The sequence below is a fragment of the Oncorhynchus gorbuscha genome, linkage group LG24, assembly GCF_021184085.1.
Source record: "Oncorhynchus gorbuscha isolate QuinsamMale2020 ecotype Even-year linkage group LG24, OgorEven_v1.0, whole genome shotgun sequence".
NCBI classification, from domain to species: Eukaryota; Metazoa; Chordata; class Actinopteri; order Salmoniformes; family Salmonidae; genus Oncorhynchus; species Oncorhynchus gorbuscha.
Window position 1 is genome coordinate 33566752 of NC_060196.1, and position 22352 is coordinate 33589103.

At 41.6% G+C, this 22352-nt stretch overlaps 1 protein-coding gene across 1 annotated transcript; it reads right to left on the reverse strand.

The window, feature by feature from the left end:
• Window positions 1–734: 734 nt before the first annotated feature.
• LOC124012566 (cytosolic non-specific dipeptidase-like) lies at window positions 735–21888 on the reverse strand. Its single transcript, XM_046326341.1, is given in 14 exon segments — window positions 735–1720; window positions 2759–2906; window positions 3040–3181; window positions 3881–4045; window positions 4338–4498; window positions 4839–4923; window positions 5257–5457; window positions 7454–7473; window positions 7476–7541; window positions 14057–14219; window positions 20198–20290; window positions 20293–20343; window positions 21089–21180; window positions 21821–21888. Coding segments are annotated over 13 exon segments (1422 nt in total). The 5' UTR covers window positions 21149–21180; window positions 21821–21888; the 3' UTR covers window positions 735–1653.
• Window positions 21889–22352: the final 464 nt, after the last annotated feature.

Here is a 22352-nt window from a genome sequence, read left to right on the forward strand (position 1 = left end):
CCCCCCAAAACCACTAGTGGATCCCACTGTGCAAAAACTGGTTGAATCAATGTTGTTTTCACAACTATGTGATGACATTGAATCAACGTGTGGAAATGATTGGATTTGCAAAAAGTAATCAAGGTACAGGAATTTCATTTATTTTTAATATAAATCCAATGGTGATTTTTTTTTGTTGACTGCACATTAGTTGAAAACTCAACCAAATGTCAATCAAAACAAGACTGCCCAGCAGGATGAGTCTGACCACCTGTCTGCAACAGGACAACTCCACTGGTTACATCATTCCACCTGTCAAAACACACACACACACAAATCAACATTTGAAATCAACCAAGGGCACATCCTGTAGCTTGGATAGGAACATCAACCCCATTCAGTCACTTCTGGGTTCTATCATTAACCATCCCTCCACACTTTCCTTAGGCCCGTTGACTCCCCCTCATGAACTGTCAAATGAAAAGCCCAGGGGGAAGGAGGGATCGGATTGGGATTGAGCCTCAACTCACTGGGCACACATCAATTCAACGCTAATTCCACGTAATTTAATTGAAACAACGTTGATTCAACCAGTGCGCCCAGTGGGAAGGGTCAGTCACATTTCATGCGTATGACTGTGTAAATTAAAGAAGCCAAAAATCACATTTGAAATGTATGGATTCTGTTTTCTTTGGATTGATGGCATGACATGGGAAGTTTTCAGATTATTGGAAGCATGATAAAAAAAGACAAGACTGATGTTATGATTTATTGAATATATTGGCATGTGACAGTTGCCTGTTGATTCACAGTGACAAGGGAGAAAATAGATGCATTACACAGGTCAAGTCATGCTCCAGTTTGAAAGAGAACCTTGAATGGCTCAATCAAGATGCCATTTTGTATACTGTACTATTTAATGTAATGCAAAAGTATGGAGATATTTTCATCACTTAGAATACTTCTGAATATATGCCTCCAATATCTGCGGATGTCTATGGCTATGTCCTGTGTGTTCATTTCTCTGGTCTACTCATGTTTTAAGACTGCAATATACATTTCAAGACATACTGCAATGTTCTGCTTCCTGAGTAAACGTCTTCATAAATGATTACCCATAGTATTTAACAGGAATAAATTAGTTGAAATGGGTGTGCTGGTTTCTTTTCTTTTTTTTTACATTACAGTTGGAGGTTTCCTAACCAAGCTAACATCTTAAGATAAAAAATGATCAGGTATAAAATCATCTCCAAGCCCTCCAAATGGAGGAAATGAGTGCGTGTCAGTGTGCTGTTGTCTGTTAGCACTTTCATAAATACACCACAACAAAGCTGTGACATCATGGAAGTGTAATGGGGTATATACTGTCCACGTTTCCTTGTCGAGTTTGGTTTAGTTCATCTATAACACTCTGATAAAGTAGATGAAGATATACAAGATGGCACTTCTACAATACAATAATCAATACTTCTATATTATTTTCCTCTACTTATCGCCTTGTTGGGAGATATTACAAATTACTAAAGGAACATCTTCAAGGATCTGCTATGCTGTACAGCAGCAGCAGTTCATGGAAAACATTATGAAACTTGCATTGGATAGAAAATTAAAACAGTTGGGTCCACAAGCTCAGGAGGCGGAGGGATACATCTCACTCAGGTCTGGCTAGTTCATTTACTCCAACTGGGAGACCTCGTGGAAGTATGCGCCGAGCATCTTGATGCCCTGGATGTAGTTTGTCCTGAAAGTAAACCATAGACATATATTCATATACATTTACATACAGTGCATTCGGAAAGTACCCTTCCCTTTTTCGACATTGTTGTTAAATTGATTGAATACATTTTTTCCATCAATCTACACAAAATAATGACAAAGCGAAAACAGGTTTTGAAATTCATGCAAATGTATTAACATTTTTAAAAAGAAATGCCTTATTTACATAAGTATTCAGACCCTTTGCTATGAGACTTGAAATTGAGCTCAGCTGCATCCTGTTTCCATTGATCATATTTGAGATGTTTCTACAATTTCATTGGAGTCCACCCGTGGTAAATTCAATTGATTGGACATGATTTGGAAAGGCACACATCTGTCTATATAAGGTCCCACAGTTGACAGTGTATGTCAGAGCAAAAACCAAGCCAAGACAACGCATGACTAGCTTCGGGACAAGTTTCTGAATGTCTTTGTGGCCCAGCAAAAGCCCGGACTTGAACCCGATCAAACATCTCTGGAGAGACCTGAAAGTAGCTGTGCAGCGACGCTCCCCATCCAACCTGTCAGAGCTCGAGAGGCTCTGCAGAGAAGAATGGGTGAAACTCCCCAAATACAGGTGTGCCATGTCTGTAGCATAATACCCAAGAAGAGTGAAGGGTCTGAATACTTGTGATTTCAGTTTTGCAAAAATGTTAACCTGTTTTCGCTTCATCATCATGGGGTATTGTGTGTAGATTGCGGATTTAAAAAAATCCATTTTGGAATAAGACTAACATAAAACGTGGAAAAAGTCAAGGGGTGTGAATACTTTCCGAATGCACTGTAGACGTGTAACATCATTGAATTAAACAACAAGATGTACATTAAGACTCCATGGAGAAGCTAATAATAATGTGGGTGCTTATATTTGTCATATTTCACACATGTGCAAGTGTGTATTCAATGCATGTGTGAAATAGAAATGTGTTTTTTTGCATATCTCAAGTCCCGAGACACGCCATTATCGCAGTCCCATGCATCCAGACAGCGTATAGATAAAAAGACAACCGTGGCAGCCTACCTGTTGAGTTTCTCATTCTGTGAATGTGCTCCATCGTCAGACGAGCCCATGGGCAGCAGCATGACGTTACGGCCGGTGGCTTCCTGGAAGGTCAGTGTGACGGGGATGCTGCCGCCTTCCCGTGTCAGGTCAGGCTCCACACCAAACACTATGTGGAAAAAAGGAGAGAACAAGACATTATTGCTCAAAAATGTTAGAAATATTTAAGTTAGACCAGTGTTGTGTGTGCATGTCTGTGTGCGTGTGTCTGAGTGAGAGGGTTTGCCTGTGTATCCACACACCTGTCTTCATGGCCTTTCTACCAGCCATGTAATGGGGATGGTTGAAGTCAGACACCCAGGCCTTTGCCCCATGGCCCATGTACACCTTGAGCTTGTTGGGGCTCTCCAGCTCAGCAAACTTCTTCTCCAGGTGGCCAATAACCTTGATAGGATTATACATACATTTCTAAATATATGTTTCCACATTCATATTAAAGTCTCATTGAGATCAAAAATATTATATGAACAGTAAAGAAAAGGACAGTCAGAATGCTATCAGGGCTGTCTGTGTATGGCATATACTGTATTACAGGCTAATAGAGCAGTGGTTCCCAACCAGGGGTACTAGGAACCTTGGGGGTACTTAGCCTATGCACAGAGGGTACTTGAGAAGACTCCTGAGACCATTGGCCTTCTGGTAAAAATGCACATTATGGGGTACTTCAGGGATACTGTAGACGGAACAAAATTCAGGTGGTGGTACAGTAACCTAAAAAAAAGGTTGGGAACCACTAATAGACGGACCTAATGTTTGAGAGTGAATTTAAATTTAAGGAATGGACCAGTGGTGGGGGACGCTTGTCCACTACTATTTCATCCAAAAGTCTAGAACATGCAATGTGCTTATTCGATAACACCTTTAATTAAATTTCTAAATACCTGATCCTAGTCCTGTATTTAAAGAACTGAATTCAACTTATTACTGAGCCGACCTTTAACACTCTTCATATGTCAGCCTAACATGTTGAGGTGTTAGGATTTGAGGTAGGGGAATGGATCCCAAACCTGCACTTAAAAGAGTAAGGCCGGTAATGATCTAAAAACCTGAGTTGAGTTCTACCTAAATTCTAGAGGTTTCTACCTGTTTCTCCACCACTTTGGGGTCCATGTCCGGGACCAGGCGGATGGAGAACTTGCCAATGACCTTGCGGGGAATGACTGTCTTAGCACCTCCGTCGGAGAAGGCCCCCTCTATGCCATGCAGGGAGAGGGAGGGGTACCTCCAGCGGTGCATGAGGATAGCCTCCTGCAGACGAGGGTCAGAGGAGAGAGCAAAGGACAATATGAACCAGAGAACATTGGGAATGAATCACTTAAATTGACTGAGAATCAACCAATATTGCTTTTAAAACTAGTTGGTAATTTTAGACATTGGCCCTGTTTGAACACTTCAGAAATGCATACGTAAGCAGTGAGATCAAGGTTACCACCCTATTACTTTAACCAATGCAACCAATTAAGATCAGTGATTGATTAAAGGGAGGTAGAAAAGAACGAAGGACTTCATTTTTGAAGTATTTGAACATAACCATCCATACCTTGGTGTCGTGTAGGAGCTTCCCAGCTCCAACGTCCTTGGCATACTCCACCATGTCAAAGTCGATCTTCTGGTACAGTTTCTTTTCCTCGTCTGTGACCTTGGCCACATCTTCATACATCCCCGGGACCAGGATCTTCCCCTTCTTGTCCACCAGGGAGCCTGAAGGAGGAGACACCAGGGTCAGGTTCACGATTGCACGCAACAGAATACATTTCACAACGAAAAACTAAAATGAGTCGCGCCGAGTTTCAGTCCTTTTGTTTGGTGCATTATGAACACGATCCCACAGAGATATCATATGCCCTGTCCAGAAACAACCCCCCAAGCCCCTACAAAACCCCCTAGGCACTTGTATAGATTTCATTCTAGGATTTTGTTTGATTCTATTGAAGGGCTACAATGCTGTTGCATATACCCATACAATTATTTCATACCTATATCCTTATATATCTCTATGATAATACTATTCCAGCACATCAGCACACCTGATTCAACTTACCCATCAGTGTGATGAGGTCGGTCATGGCTTCATGGACAGAGCCCCCAAACACCCCAGAATGGAGGTCCATGTCACAGCACTCCATCTGACAAAACAATAAGGTTTAAAGCAGGGCTATGATCCATGCACAGTTTGTGGTAAATGCACCCTCTAGATTTGTCTGACTCTGGGTTTCCAAAACTCCATCCTCAGGACCCCAAGTGGAGCATGTTTGGTTTTTGCCCTAGCACTACTCTGCAGATTCAAATAATCAACTAATCATCAAGCTTCGATAATTTGAATCAGCTGTGTAGTTAGGGCAAAAAACAAAACGTGCATAGAGTTTGTGAAACGCTGGTCTAACTCTATGGCTTCACCACAATGACAATCACAGTTTTTTTGTGGGAAGAGAGCCCTCTAGCTAACTCTATGGCCTCACCTCAATGAAGAAGTAGCAGATCCCCCTCAGTCCATAGGTGATGCAGGGCTTGGTTTTGCCCAGCCAATAGTTGTCTGAGATGCACACGTAATCCACGTCCTTCAGGAAGGTGTCTTTGCGGGCGAACACCAGATCGTCCAGGCCCTCTGAACCGGATTCCTCCATGCCCTCGAAGCAGAACTTGATGTTGATGGGAAGCTCCTGTTTCCATGAGAGAGGTATAAATGAGAATCTCAGCAGTCAAAATATGGCACATGAAATCTTAATGACGCTATTTTCTGGCTGTAAATGTTGTTGAGAAGACGTCACATAACCAGATTACAACCAACTGGTCTCTGCTGAAGTGCTTTGAAAGGCTGGTCATGGCTCACATCAAAAGCATCCTCCCGGATACCCTAGACCCACTCCAATTTGCATACCGCCCAAACAGATCCACAGATGACGCAATCTCAATCACACTCCACACTGCCCTTTCCCACCTGGCCAAAGGAACATGTATGCGAGAATGCTGTTTCAATGACTACAGATCAGCGTAGTGCTCACAAAGCTCATCTCTAAGCTAAGGACCGTGGGACTAAATGGGCCACCCCCCAGGTGGTAGGGGTAGGCAACAACACGTCTGCCACACTGATCCTCAACACTGGGGCCGCTCAGGGGTGTGTACTTAGTCCCCTCCTGTACCCCCTGTTCATCCACGACTGCATGGCCAAACACGACACCAACGCCATCATTAAGTTTGCTGACGACACAACAGCCTGATCACTAACAACGATGAGACAGCCTATAGGGAGGTCAGAGAACTGGCAGTGTGGTGCCAGGACAACAACCTCTCCCCTCAATGTGAGCAAGACAAAGGAGCTGATCGTGGACTTCAGGAAAAGGTGGGCTGAACATCAACGGGGCTGTAGTGGAGCGGGTTGAGTTTAAAGGACCACAACCTATCATGTTCCAAACACACCAGTCGTGAAGAGGGCATGACACAGCCTATTACCCCTCAGGGGGCTGAAAAGATTTGGCATTGGTCCCCAGATCCTCAAAAAATTCTACAGCTGCACCATTGAGAGCATCCTGGTCAGTTGCATCATTATGGTGTGGTATGGAAACTGCTTGGCATCTAACCGTGAGGCGCAACAGAGGGGAGTACGTACGGCCCAGTACATCACTGGGGCCAAGCTTCCTGCCATCAGGACCTATATAATAGGCGGTGTCAGAGGAAAACCCATAAAATTGTCAGAGACTCACCCAAGTCATAGACTCTTCTCTCTGCTACCTCACAGCAAGCAGTATTGGAGCATCAAGTCTAGGACCAAAAGGCTCCTTAACAACTTCTACCCCCAAGCCATAATACTGCTGAACAATTCATTAAATGGCCACTGGACTATTACATTGACACCCCCATTAGTTTGTACAGTGGTGCTACTCGCTGTTTATTATCTACGCATTGTCATGTCACTCATACCTACATGTATTTTTTTACCTTTGTTTATTTGATAAATATTTTCTCAACTTGAACTGCACTGTTGGTTAAGGGCTTCTAAGTAAGCATTTCACAGTAAGGTCTACACTCGTTGCATACGGTGCATGTGACAAAGTTTGATTTGATACATACAGGTAGATCTATTCACCACATACTATTCAAGACACTAAATTAATGTACCTGGCAGGCTGACAAAAGACTACTTCAACTTCTAAAGCACCGTCAGTCCTGTGTTTAACTTTGTCAAATGGAGAGCAATCATTCAATTAAATTACATATATATAGCTCCAGCTTTCAAGCATCAGTGTCACAAAGTGCTTCCAGTAACCCAGCCCACCCCCCCCAAAAAAATCCTCTGGCTGTACCTCCATGATTACCATGTTAGTGAGCTAGTATAAGACATAGGTCAGCTCAATCATTAAACGCTGATGATAGGAGATAAAGATTACTTGAGGACCTTTGGACGGCCATGCTGTTGACAACACTGATGTGACTGATGCGACTGTAATCAAGATGAAAAGTCTTAAAGCGAAGAGGCTTTTTACCCTGTAGCTGACATCTCAACACCAAGTCCTTTAAACCTTGCCTGTTATTAGTTGCCTAACCAAGAAAAGGGCACCTGTACTAAAACTGTTTTGAAAACACAATACCATGGGGTTCTCTCTGTCCTGGGCCAGCTACAGTGAGTGCTACTTATCAAGTCGTGGTGCTGTGTCTTACCTGTTGGATCTTCTGGTAGCCTCGATACAGTTGAACCAGGCCAACACTGGACCTTTGTCGTCTGTTGAGCCTCGGCCATAGAGCTTCCCTGCAGGGGATTAAGTTGCTGATTATGTTTTTATGATGAGGATCATGATGATGATGGACTACATAATCTGCAAGCCATAGGTGTCTTAGTAAAAATACAAATAAATCTAAAGCGTGAATGACTAAAACCATAAGAAAATTTAGAAATTATAATGATCTACTATATCATCTTGGAAAACTCTTGTAGCCTTTAGTCATTCAAACGAGATATCATTATAGACTAGGGCGGTATAAAGATTGTTTTCATTGTCATACCATCCTATTCTCATCCTGGGATTTATCGTATTACCGGTTTAACATACAAGGGGCGCTAAAAACGCAAGAAAAGCCCATTGGCCTCTATTCCCAGAATGCTACCAAATTAGCACAAATGTAGGAGAGTTCAAATGGTTATTCCATCAAACTTCCAATTATTAGAATAGTACACAAACGCAGAACATCCAGGTTTAGGGTCAGTGTCCCTAGCCCGCGAACAGGAATGTTCCAAGTTCAGACAGAAGGGGGAATCAGATCGCTATGATCGCCAGGAACTTTAGTTTTGGTTAATATTTTCATTTGTTGCGCTACAAGTACTGCCTGATGATGTTAAGGAGGCAGCTACAGTAGTTGTATGATATTAACATCTTCAGTTTTTATTTCATTAAATGTATTTTAATTAATCTGGGTGCTTACGTCACCTACTAACACCCTGGTACTACCGATAGCTCCCGTTCTCCTTACTCCTGTGTAGAAGTCCATAATGTTAAATAAATAAAGCATCCCAAGGTTAACGCTATAGGTATTGTTATAAGGGAGTGTGAAACTATCAAAACATGTAACTGAGTTTTACCGTTGTTATTTATATAGTTTTACAGAGTGATAAAAACTATTGCTGTTGCTAGCTAGCATGTCTTTCTGTGATGCCGATGGTTAGCTGAGCTGCCAACGTATGCTAGTGTTGCATTATGGGAGATAGAGCTAAAACTACAAGGTCTGAATGCGATTTTCAGTTGTAGCTTGTTTGCATTACAGTGTTTTTGTACATGAGTTGTATTGTAATACTGTCAACACTGAAAGCACCAGGCAATGTATTAGAGATGTGAGACAGGATATGTGTTTTACTTTTCTTCATGCTCCTCTAGAGAACAACTTGTCAGATGGTGCATTGAAGACTGATGTATTCCTGCCCTTTCGTAATACCATTGCAGATCTACATAGAAGGCCAAAAAGACAGCCTTGGTGTCGCTCTTCATTTCTTGGTTCTTCTGTGGTACATAAAGACCGCTTTTCAAACTAATAGCAAAATCACAGACACTGTTGTCTAAATGTTAACGAGCGAAAAACAAACATAACTAATTGCAAAGACCGGCAAAACCAGCTATAAGTTACACAAGCATGGCTAGTAGCTACCGAATTGGTGAGAGTGGACATTTACAAGCAAAAGTGAACGAGAGACATTGTAAAAATTAACAAAGTTGTGATGCATCCTTTTCTGAAGGAACAGGGGGGGGAATAGTAGGAAGCACAGGCTAAAAATGGCAACTGTACAGATAACTCATCCAGAGCTCTTTGACTTCTGAAGAAAGCCATAAGATATGATGGCAAACATTTAGTAGTGAAATGCATACAAGTGTAACGTCATCACTTCATGTGCGCTGCACAACAGAGACTCACTGACCGATATACAACACGATGGACTCACCAGCTCTTGCCTTCTCCTTCTGAAAATAGCACAAACACATGACTGGCTCAACTGTTCTGTGGAACTAAGGTAAGCGTCATAATGTAAGAGGTGAAGTGAACACTATCGGTTTTATCTCCTAATATATTGCACAAGTTGACTGCAGGTATTAAGTAGCTACAAATATTTAAATGTATGAAAAAAATGAATGGCTTTTTTTCTCCAATGGCTTTTTCCAAATGACCCGGTATACACGGAATAACACCCAAGCCTATTACAGACCAATAAAAGACATTGAAAAAAATGCTACTTAAAAAGGAAAAAAATTCATCAGTACTAGCTTCCCTGTGAAACATATCAAGAGTCAAAAGAAGGAAATTAGGTAATCAAAGGGGAAGATGGTTTGATTTATGGGTGGTGAAGAGAATATAGCAACAGTCAGGTGACTGTCACAAGATAACAAGTAACGACCTGTCAGCATGAAAGGAAAATGCTGCTGACACATCTCTGCATGACACACTGAAACCAGACTAGAGACTAGACTAAAACCAGACTAGACTAAATATACAGTGCCATCAGAAAGAATTCATACCCCTTGACTTATTCCAAATTTTGTTACAGCCTGAATTCAAAATGTATTAAATTGTTGTTTTTTTCACACCCATAATACCCCATCAATGAAAACACATTTATAGAAATGTTTGCACATTTATTGAAAATGTAATCTCATTTACATAGGTATTTACACCCCAAGTCAATCATTTATAGAAGCACCTTTGGCAGTGATTACAGCTTTGAGTTGTCGTGGGTATGTGTATCAGCTTTGCACATCTGGATTTGGTGATTATCTTCCATTCTTCGTTACATATTTTTTCAAGCTCTTAAATTAAATGAGCGGCAGTGAACAGCAATCTTCTTTCTACAAGTCTTTCTTCAGCTTTTCAATGGGATTCAAGTCTGGACTTTGGCTGGGCCACTCAAGGACTTTCACATTCTTGTTCTAACCTCATTCCAGAATTGCTTTGGCTGTATGCTTGTGGTCAAGTTCCTGTTGGAACTTTGTCCCCCAATGTAAGGTCGTTTGCACTCTGAAGCAGGTTCTCATCAAGGCTTTGCATGTATTTTGCTCCATTCACCGTTCCCTCCATTTATACCATTCTCCCAGTCCCTCCCTAGTCCTTGCCGGTGACAAGCATCCTCAGAATGATGCTGCCACCACCATGCTTCACGGTAGGGATGTTGTTAGACGGGTGATGAGCCGTGTCTGTTTTTTTCCAGACATAATGGTTTACATTCAGGCCAAAGTTTCATTTTTGTCTTGGCAGACCACAAACTTCTGCTTTATGATCTCAGTCCTTCACGTGCCTTTTTGAAAACTACAGGCATGCTGTCATGTGCCCTTTTCTCAGGAGTGGCTTCTGTCTGGCCACTCTCCCATAAAGCTCAGATTAGTGAAGTGCTGGATAGACTGTTGTCCTTCTGGCAAGTTCTCCCATCTCAGCCAAGACACTCTGTAGTTCTGTCAGAGTGGTCATCGGGTTCTTTGTCACCTCCCTGACCAAGGTCCTTCTTGACCAGTTGCTCAGTTTGGTCGGATGGCCAGTTCCAGGCAGCGTCTGGGTAGTTCCATTTTTTTGTTTTTGTTTTCATTTCCAATGAAGGGGACCACTGTGCTCTTGGAAACTTCCACAACTCCAGAAATGGTTTTACACCTCATAAATTCCTCATCAAACCGCTCTCTCTGAGATTGACAGAGTTCGTTGGACTTCATGGTATAGTTTCTGCTCTGACATGCAGTGTCAACTGTGGGACCTTTTACAAACAGGTGTGTTTCTTTCTAAATCATCTCCAAACTATTTTTTTGGCCACAGGTGGACTCCAATCAAGTCGTAGCGACATCAAGAAAAAACAAACCCCAAAAAACAGGTGGGGACATTGACGGGCAAGACTTGATGGTAACGAGACTGTTTCTAGTAAGGGATATATTTTAGAGACAGGTGATTGCTGACCATTGAGAAAAGTTCCTTATCAAACACTAATTTGATCCAATCATTATAAACCCATTTTAATGCAAGTGACCCTGAAAACAGCCTAGACTACCACACATGTAACCTGTAAGTTTGGAGTTTAGGTCCATTAGTGCAGACATTGAAAAACTTGCAACTAACTGAGAAACAGTGCATTCGGAAAGTATTCAGACCCATTGACTTTGTCCACATTTTGTTACATTACAGCTGTATTCTAAAATGTATAAAATTATTATTTTTCCTTCAATCTACACAGAATACCCCACAATGACAAAGCAAAAAGAAGTTTAGACATTTTTGATAATTTATGTGACTTGGAATTGAGCTCAGGTGATGCCTGTTTCTACTGATCACCCTTGAGATGTTTGTACAACTTCATTCATGTCCACCTGTGGTAAATTCTATTGATTGGAAAGGGACACACCTGTCTATAGGTCCGACAGCTGAAACTGCATATCAGAGCAAAAAACCAAGCCATGAGGTCGAAGGAATTATCCGTAGAGCTCCGAGATAGGATTATGTTGAGGCACAGACCTAGGTAAGGGTACCAAATCATTTCTTCAGAATTGAAGATCCACGAGAACACAGTGGTCTCCATCATTCTTAAAAATGGAAGAAGTTTGGATGTGGGAGGTGATGTGTCAGGGATGTGACCAAGAACCCAATGGCCAAGCTTCACGTCTGGAGGAAACCTAGCACCATCCCTACGGTGAAGCATGTTGGTGGCAGCATCATACTGTAGGGATGTTTTTCAGCGGCAGGGAATGGGAGACTAGTCAGGATCGAGGGAAAGAGGAATGGAGTACAGAGAGATCCTTGATGAAAACCTGCTTCAGAGTGCTCAGGACCCCCAACTGGGGCGAAGGTTCATATATTTTTAAAACAATTTTTGCTTTGTCATTATTGGGTATTGTGTGTTGATTGATGAGGATTTTTTTAAATTCCATTTTAGAATAAAGTAACGTTCTTGGTAACGTAACAAAATGTGGAAAAAGTCAATGGGTCTGAATACTTTCCAAATGCACTGTATGCCCTGGACTATTGGCTATGTCTAAAGGGCTTATGACCAAGATACCACAATCATTTATGGGCATGCCACACCTTTATAGCTCTTTACACCTTGAATACAGTGTTCTGTAGCTTTCGTAGACTAGCAGCGAAATGGTTAAAGGAGTGCCACATACAACTGCAGTCTGCTAGCAGATTAGATGTTTTATTCAGTAGTCATGGAGCATGATGCCATGTAGAAATGGTTTTAGATAAATAGGAATAAAAGACAAAAACAATGGATAAGAACCAACAGAAATGAAAACGAGAACCAACAGAAATCGTGAAACCTATAAGCAATGTTCCCTATATTTTTTTCAGGACTGAGTAAGTTTCAAGTCTGCAGAGTTTGCAACTTGAATGTCGTGAAAATTCTGTGCAACTTCCAGCGCATTTACTGTGAACACTGAGGCTGTACCTGCTTAAAGTTACAGTTATAACAGTGGCCAAGTAGGCTACTGTGGTTATTTGATCATGTTGGCCTACCATAAAAAAAATATTTGGAGAACATGCAGCCCATAACATTTTAACATGGAAATGTGTGGTGTTCAATGTTTATTATTTTTATTTTACCTTTATTTAACTTAGCAAGTCAGTTAAGAACAAATTCTTATTTTCAATGACAGCCTAGGAACAATGGGTTAACTGCCTTGTTCAGGGGCAGAACGACGAATTTGTTCCTTGTCAGCTCGGGATTTCAAACATGCAACCTCTCGGTTACTAGCCCACCACTAACCACTAGGCTACCCTGCCCCCTGGGGTAGGCCTACATTCCATGAGACTTAAAAAACATGTAGGGATTGACAACCTGTTTATCCACTCAGGCAAGGTAACTGAAAATGTTGTGTTGTTTGAAGCAAGAAACCACTTTACAAAATAAAATTCCTGAATCATTCCTATACCATTATTACATAGAATCAGACAAATTATGCTACCCTCTGCCTATTGGCTACTTAGCTTAAATCAAGCCTGTCTAAAAAGAAAAAAAAACTGTACAACACTGTCCCTTACAGAAAAAAAGCTCTTTACCCGACTTGGTTTTCAAATATGGCTAGCAATGCACACATTTTGTGCTCTTGTAGGAAGTAACCACTCCACTATTGCTGACTAGAAATTAGCTATAACTGGGCTAATAACGCTACATTCAGTTCTTGCTTTGACCTCAAAACAAGCGCATCTACTCATGACCACTCATGCTATAAAAACAGTCCAGTTCAAAGTTAATGGCACAAATCCATATATGGCAAAGGTCTATTTGCATATAGGGATACTGCAGCTCTGATTGGTTATGGCACACTGGTCTGTGTAGAGTATGGGCCTGAGTCGTGCCTGTCAAAGCAATAGAATCCTACTCCAATGCTCTCTGCCTACAAGAAAATATCTTACCTAGTTCATTGTTTGGGTATGTTTCATTGAAAGTGGCTAATGTTGCGTTGATTAGATCACAATTCGCACAGTAGAGGGAATTGTTGATAGTGTTAAGTAAAGGCGAAAACTAGAAAAAGTAAGCGATGTTCAATCTCATGCTTCCCTGAAAGGGCTGACATTTCTACTGCACAGCAGTCCCAGGGGAGCTGCACGCGTGAACATTGCCTAGAAGGTAGTAAGTTAAACTGTTGATACAAAGAGTAAGAAGTAACCTAAATTGCACAAGCCAGTGCAAATCATACTTCCCCAAAAGGAGAACAACGCTGAAACGTCAAAGTCCAAATCTCAACACTGGCATGGATTTTGATGTTTCAGCATTGTTCTGTTTTTTTGTGCTTTGGAATAGCTACTCACCATCTTTCTCCACCAGAGTGAAGGGCTCCGTGTCCCAGCCGTCATCGATGGCAGCTGGCTGGACATCCAGGTGGCCGTAGATGCACACAGTCTTCTTACCCGGGTCGGAGCCCAAGGAACCCAGGATGATGGGTGGCAAGGGGATCTCCTCTCCGGAGGGAAGCTGAGGGGGCAAAAATGAAAAGGTCTCACTCAATGGTCTAAAAATCCATCTTTTCCTCTTCTCGCCATTGCACTGACATGAAAGAAATTACCAGGTGAAAGATGAAGAGGAGGAGACAGACTTTCAAGCAACAGATACAGCAAACCAAGGGGGTCTGAGCCGGCCAGAGGATCGGCAGCAGTGTTCTTTCCTGGAAGCCTTTCATGCTCCACAAGGAAGAAGAGGACTAAGTGAGGAAAGACTAGGGTATATTATATACAATGAAAGTAAAGGGAGCAGATGCATTTCAACTCAAAATGTTATGTACAGTTTGACTGCTGAATAGGCTGGTGTTGACACAATCTATGCAGACAATGTAGCTGGGCAACAAGTACCGATTGATAAAACGTTATCACCACACATTTAAAATACAAGGAAGACCAGGTAGTCCTGAAGTGCAGGACTAATGCATGATAAATATGATACATGGCCAAAAGTATGTGGACACCTGCTCGTCAAACATCTCATTCCAAAATTATGGCCATTAATATGGAGTTAGTCCCCCATTTGCTGCTATAACAGCCTTCACTTTTATGGGAAGGGCATTCGGGCATTGATGTTGGGCGACTAGGCCTGGGTCGCTGTCGGCATTCCAATTCATCCCAAAGGTGTTTGATGGGGTTGAGGTCAGTAGTCTGTGCAGGCCAGTCAAGTTCTTCCACACCAATCTCAACAAACCATTTCGGTATGGACCTCACTTTGTGCAAGGGGGCATTGTGTCATGCTGAAACAGGAAAGTATCTTCCCAAAACTGTTGCCACAAAGTTGGAAGCACAGAATCAACTAGAATGTCATTGTATGCTGTAGCATTAAGATTTTCCTTCACTCTCAACCGCACCTGCTGTCTCCAATTCTGAAAGCTCAGCTATGAAAAGCCCCAAACCTGTTGCACCCTCAACAACCACTGTGTTTGATGCTGGGAACATTTGAACATATTGGTCATGTACTGTTGTAATCTGACTGGCCACCCCTCAGAGCCTGGCCAGATTTCTTCAAGTTCTTCTACATCTGCATTTCTTGCCGTTTGGTGTTTTAGGCTTAGTTTCTGTATAGCACTGACGTCAGCTGATGTAAAAAGCACTTTATAAATATATTTGATTAATTGATTGATTGGAACCAAGGGGGCTAGCCCGAACCATAAAAAATTGCCCCAGAAAAGTATTTCTCCTCCACCAAACTTTAGAGTTGGCACCAATGTTCCCCTCTAAGCTGCGCTCCCCAGGAATGCCAAGCAGAGCGCGTAAGAAATATCTGCCCACAGAGAGAAGCACAAGCTTGAACTTCACTCAACTTTCTAGAGTTTTCCCTGTTAGTTAACATTATCAATGTTTCCGAGTCAATCCAAAATTAGCCACTTTCAATGCAGCATAATGAAACAAAGCAAACTATTCAAGAGATGATGTTGTAGGCAGAGCACATAGGAGTAGGATTCTATTGCACGTGACTGAGCCCGAAAGTCTACACAGACTGGTGTGACATAGCCAATCAGAGATGCAGTCGGCCTACGCAAATAGACTATTGCCATATACAGTAACTTCGGAAAGTATTCAGACCTCTTGACTTTTCCACATTTTGTTAGGTTACAGCCTTATTCTAAAATGGATTAAATAAAAAGAAAGCCTCAATCTACACACAATACCCCATAATGACTAAGCGAAAAGGTTTAGACATTTTTGCAAATTTATCAAATACATTTACATAAGTATTCAGACCCTTTGCCATAAGACTCAGAATTGAGCTCTGGAGAAACCAGTTTCCATTCATCATTCTTGACATGTTTCTACAACTTATTTGAAGTGCACCTGTGGCAAACTCAATTGATTGGACATGATTTGAAAAGGCAGACACCTGTCTATATAAGGTCCCACAGTTGACAGTGCATGTCAGAGCAAAAACCAAGCCATGTGGTCGAAGGAATTGTTCGTAGAGCTCTGAGATAGGATTGTGTCGAGGCACAGATCTGGGGAAGGATAGCAAAACATTTCTGCAGCATTGAAGGTTCCCAAGAACACAGTGGCCGCCATCCTTCTAAATGGAAGAAGTTTGGAACTAGAGCTGGCTGCCCGGTCAAACTGAGCAATCAGGGGGAGAAGAGCCTTGTTCAGGGAGGTGACCAAGAACCTGATGGTCACTCTGACAGAGCTCTAGAGTTCCTATGTGGAGATGGGAGAACCGTCAAGAAGGACAACCATCTATGCAGCACTCCACCAATTAGGCCTTTATGGTAGAGTGTCCAGACGGAAGCCATTCCTCAGTAAAAAAAAGGTACATGACAGACCAGCTGGAGTTTACCAAAAGGCACCTAAAGGACTCTCAGACCATGAGAAACAAGATTCTCTGGTCTGATAAAACCAAGATTAAACTCTTTGGCCTGAATGCTAAGCGTCACGTCTGGAGGGAACCTGCCACCATCCCTACGGTGAAGCATGGTGGTGGTGGCAGCATCATCCTGTGGAGGTGTTTTTCAGCGGCAAAGACTGGAAGACGAGTCAGGATCGAGGCAAAGGTAAATGGAGTAAAGTACAGAGATCCTTGATGAAAGCCTGCTCCAGAGCACTCAGGACCTCCGACTGGGGCGAAGGTTCACCTTTCAACAGGACAACAACAACAAAGCACATAGCCAAGACAACGCAGGAGTCGCATCGGGACAAGTCTCTGAATGTCTGAGTGGCCCAGCCAGAGCCCGATCTGACATCTCTGGAGACTTGAAAGTAGCTGTAAAGCAACACTCCCCATCCAACCTGACATAGCTTGAGAGGATTTGCAGAGAAGAATGGCAGAAACTCCCTAAATAAAAGTGTGCCAAGCTTGTAGCGTCAAACCCAAGACTCAAGGCTGTAATTGCTGCCAAAGGTGCTTCAACAAAGTACTGAGTAAAGGGTCTGAATACTTATTTAAATGCGATACATTTTACTTTTTTATACATTTGCTAAAATGTCTAAACTTGTTTTGCTTTGTCATTATGGGGTACTGTGTGAAGATTGATGAGGGGGAAAAAAACATTTAATCCATTTTAGAATAAGGCTGTAACCTAACAAAATTAGGAAAAAGTCAAGTGGTCTGAATACTTTCCGAAGGCACTATATGGAACCGTGTAGTTTACTTTGAACTGGACTGTGTTTACAGCTGTGGTCGTGATTAGATGCACTTGTTTTGAGATCAAAGCAAGAGATGCATGTAGTCACGTGTGCACATTGTTCATATCCTTTGCTATTTAGTGAATTATTAGCCCAGTTATAGATCATTTGTAGTCAGCAATAGGGGAGTGATTACTTCCCACAAGCGCACAAAACATGTACATTTATCTTTGAAAAGTGAGTCAGGTAAAAAACTGTCTTAAAGTGGCAGTGTTGTATTTTGAGACAGGCTTGAATAAGCTAAGTAGCCAATAGGGAGAGAGTAGCATAATGTGTCTGATTCCCTGTAATAATGGTATGGGAATAATAAAGCATTTTATTTGTAGTGGTTTCTTGCATCAAACAACATTTTCAGTCATAAACAGGTTAATGTCCTACATTGAACACCACACATTGGCTGCTACTGTAGGCTGAATGATGGAAATAGTTATTCTATGTTAAAATGATATTCAATGCATTTTTCACCATTGTTTTTCATTGTAGGCATACATTATGACCGAATAGCTACTTGGCCACTGTTATAGCTGTGACTTTAAGCAGGTACAGCCTCAGTGTTCACAGTAAATGCACTGGAAGTTGTACAGAATGTTTGCAGACAGCAGATCTTAAATTTGATCAGTGGCAAAAATGTAGGTAATATTGGTTGGCACTATGCAGTTGGGCAGATAGCGTTCTCCTGGCATCCGCCAAACCCAGATTTGTCTGTCGGACTGCCAGATGGTGAACCATGATTCATCACTGCAGAGAACACGTTTCCACTGCTACGGAGTCCAATGGAGGCAAGGTTTACACCTTTCCAGCCGACGCTTGGCATTGCGCATGGTGATCCCAGGCTTGTGTGCGGCTGCGCTGCCATGGAAATCCATTTCATGAAGCTCCCGACAAATAGTTATTGTGCTGATGTTGCTTCCAGAGGCAGTTTGGAACTCGGTAGTGAGTGTTGCAATCAAGAACAGATGTTTTTTACACGCTACTTGCTTTAGCATTCGGCGGTCCCATTCTGTGAGCTTGTGTGGCCTATGACTTCACGGCTGAACCGCTGTTGCTCCTAGATGTTTTTACTTCACAATAACGGCACTTACAGTTGACCCGGGGCAGCTCTAGCAGGGCAGAAATTTGACAAACTGACTTGTTAGAAAGGTGGCATCCTATGACAGTGCCACGTTAAAAGTCACTGAGCTCTTCAGTAAGACCATTATACTGCCAATGTTTGTCTATGGAGATTGCATGGCTGTGTGCTCGATTTTGTACACCTGTCAGCAACAGGTGAGGCAATCTACTAACTTTTGTATATATAGTGTATATCTTCCTGCTCGTAGTTAATGTATCCATTCAAAGCTGTCTTTGTAGATTGTTTCAAAATACATTTGTTGGTTGCGGCTATGTAACATAATGTTGACTCTGGCACACAATTCATAGCCCCTCCACAACATATAATATCCCCATTACTGACTTGAGAACAAGAAGGAGAATTCAAAGTAGGGCACCTATCAGTAGACGGGTAAAAAATTAAAAGCAGACATTAAATATCCCTTTGAGCATGGCAAAATTACCAATTACTCTTTGGATGGTGTATCAATACACCTAGTCACTACAAAGATACAGGCGTCCTTCCTAACTCAGTTGCCAGATAGGAAGGAAACTGCTCAGGGATTTTTTACCATGAGGCGATGGGGATTTTAAAACAGAGTTTAATGGCTGTGATATGAGAGAACTGCGGATAAATAAACAACATTGTAGTTACTCCAGAAAACTAACCTAAATGACAGAGTGAAAAAAAGGAAGAAAGTAGAGAATAAAAATATTCTGAAACATGCATCCTGTTTGCAATAAGACACAAATGCTACAAATGTTGCAAAGACAGTTACTTTTTGTCCTGAATACAAAGCCTTAGGTTTGGGGCAAATCCAACACAACAACCCTCTTCATATTTTCAAGCATGGTGGTGGCTACATCATGTTATGGGTATGCTTGTCATCGGCATGGACTAGGGAATTTGTGTGATAAAAACTGACAGAAGAGAGCTAAGAAAACCTGTTTGTCTGTTTTCTGACAGATACTGGAAGACAAAATTATCCTTTCAGCCGGACAGTAACCTAAAACACAAGGCCAAATATATGGGTTCCCGAGTGCTGCAGTGGCACTGCATCTCAGTGCTTGAGGCATCACTACAAACACCCTGGTTTGAATCTACAACTGTCCGTGATTGGGAGTCCCATAGGGCGCGCACAACTGGCCCAGCGTTGTCCATGTTTGGCCGGTGTAGGCCATCATTATAGATAATAATTTGTTCTTAACTGACTTGCATAGTTAAATAAAGGTTACATTTAAAAATATATATATATATTTACACTGGAGTTGCTTACCAAGACGAGATTGAATGTTTCTGAGTGGCCTAGTTACAGTTATGAAGTAAATCGGCTTGAAAATATATGGCAAGACTGTCTAGCAATGATCAACAACCAACTTGACAGAGCTTGAAGAATTTAAAAAAATAAATAAATGTGCAAATACTGTACAATCCAGGTGTGCAAAGCTCTTAAGAGACTTACCCAGAAAGACTCAAAGCTGTAATCGGTGCCAAAGTATGTATTGACTCATGGGTGTGAGATATTTCTGTATTTCATTTTCAATACATTCTTTAACATTTCTAAAAACACTTTCACTTTGTCATTATGGTGTATTGAATGTCGATGGGTGAAATTATATATATTTAAGTAATTTTGAATTCAGACTAACACAACATGTGGAATAAGTCACGGGTATGAATAGTTTATTGTGGCACACAGTGCAAAGTCCTACCTTCTGTTTTCCAATGTCCACCATCTCCACTGTTCCCCCCAGCTTCTCAATGTCCTTGGCTGCCATCTCCATCATCTTCTTGATCTCCCCGCGCGCTTCTCTGGCCAGGCAGACACACTCTGCACAGCCACCCATTGGGCAAGACGCTATAGGCAGAGTAGAACGAGAAAGAGTGTTTTATTGTTCAACATTGAATTGTTCAACATTGTTTGTTTGGCAACAAGTATTTGTCATGCCAATAAAAAAAATGCCTTTTCAATTGAGAGGCTTGGAAGCCAATTTCATACTCACTCAGTTCATGTTCAATAATCAAGTTTCATAGTTCTCTGTCGTCTTTTTAAATAAAGAGTCAATTTGTTTTCAGCACTTTTATTTCTATGACTTATCAAATAATCTTGTTGGAATACACATCATATCGATTCCTAAGTATAGTGATAATATTGTATTGTGAGGTTCCTAGCAATTCCCAGCCCTATTCTTGTTCAAGTTTATGAATAGGAAAACCCACAAACACATTACTTGGTTCTTGTGGCAAGGAAGTGAAGTCTGAGGCACTAAACCTAATACCCTACAGTGGTGTGGTGTCCTATCTTATGTGCTGGTGTTGTTTTTGCTAAAATGTCAGTTCTTGCTACTCGTGATCTAAAGGGGTTGGAGAAGTGAAAGCAATAGCCTGGTCATGGCAGGCTAAGATTTGACTCTGTTCTTATCAAGTCCTTCTAAATCTGAAGTTTAAGAAATGAAATCATTTAATATCATTTGAGATTCACATGCAAAGTAACAAAACATTAATATGGCTAGCCCCAAATGCATGAATCAACTCGGTCAAGTCGCAGATTGTAAAACATGACTAAATGCATTATCATAATTCAAGTAATGAGAAAAGGCTACCTCAATGTACAGCTCCTGGTGTTCGTCCACATATTTAAAAAGTGCTGGAAGATGAGCCATGATGAGCTGAAGCGTTTGCTGGAGTCTAAGAGCTGTTGGGACAGACAGACTAACGTTACTTTGGACTACGAACTGACAAGGGGCAATGCACATGCCTCAACAATCTACTGTAACATGTTATCGACCATTAGCTCCTCCCAAACTGCTGACTGTGACACCAGAAGTACGTTAGTTGTGACCGCATGAAATTATCTCCGAAACCCTGACCATTACAAATAACAAAGTAACAGTCAACTCGTAGCCAATATTTTTTTATGGCAACATAGTTTAAACCTTTTTGGAACAGATTCTAAACCTGTTGCTGGGAATGTGATGGTCAGCAAACAGAGGCAAGTCACCCTCAGCTAGCTACTGTACTTAGCTAACGTTAGTTATCTACAGTAGATAAATTAGTAACGTTACTGTATGTAACGTTAGCACGATGCTTTCAGGGTAAGAAAAAGTAATGCACCAATAAAGCTAGCTACAAAACACAATAACAAGCCAATTTAGCTAGCTGCATTGGTTAGCCAGCTAGCTAGCAAACACTGGCAAGTTTAGCTTAGTATTTAACAAGTCAGTAGAGCAAGCTAAATGAGCTCCGAAATATAATATGAAATATGACTACAACTGTGTTGCAAAGACATTTCAGAAAATGACAGGCATCACCATCGGGCACTTTTGCTTACTCACTGTAGAAAAAGATTGTGCTGCGCTTCTTCCTCTCCGGGGTGTATTAAATGAGGGGATTCGATTAATCTGTCCCGGGCGCCCATGTAGGCGTGCTTTTTGCACCGGGTGAAAGCTCGGGGTGCTCTGTTCAAAGCACACGGCTCCAAACAAAGATGACATAATTAACCACGATGAGTATGATTATGTTACAAAAACGCTTTATCTGCATTCACAATGAAAATTAAAACAGATTTTTTTTGGAAAATATATATTTCTGGGCGAAGCACCAAACTGCCTTGTAAGACAACATGACCTGCGCAAGTTACTGTTCAATTTGAGATGAGCACTCCTCCCTCACCGCTTTTGCCCGTTCACGTCACGGGCCATAAACCGGTACCCAGCGGCTCCGCAAAATCCAATTTGCTTAGTGTCTTGTTTGGCACACTTTGTACAAAATAATAAAATGCAGTACTACAGGATATTTGTTAACGTAGATCTTTTATTTTTATTTATTTTTTTAATCTTTTTTTTTATTAACAACAAATCAATACAT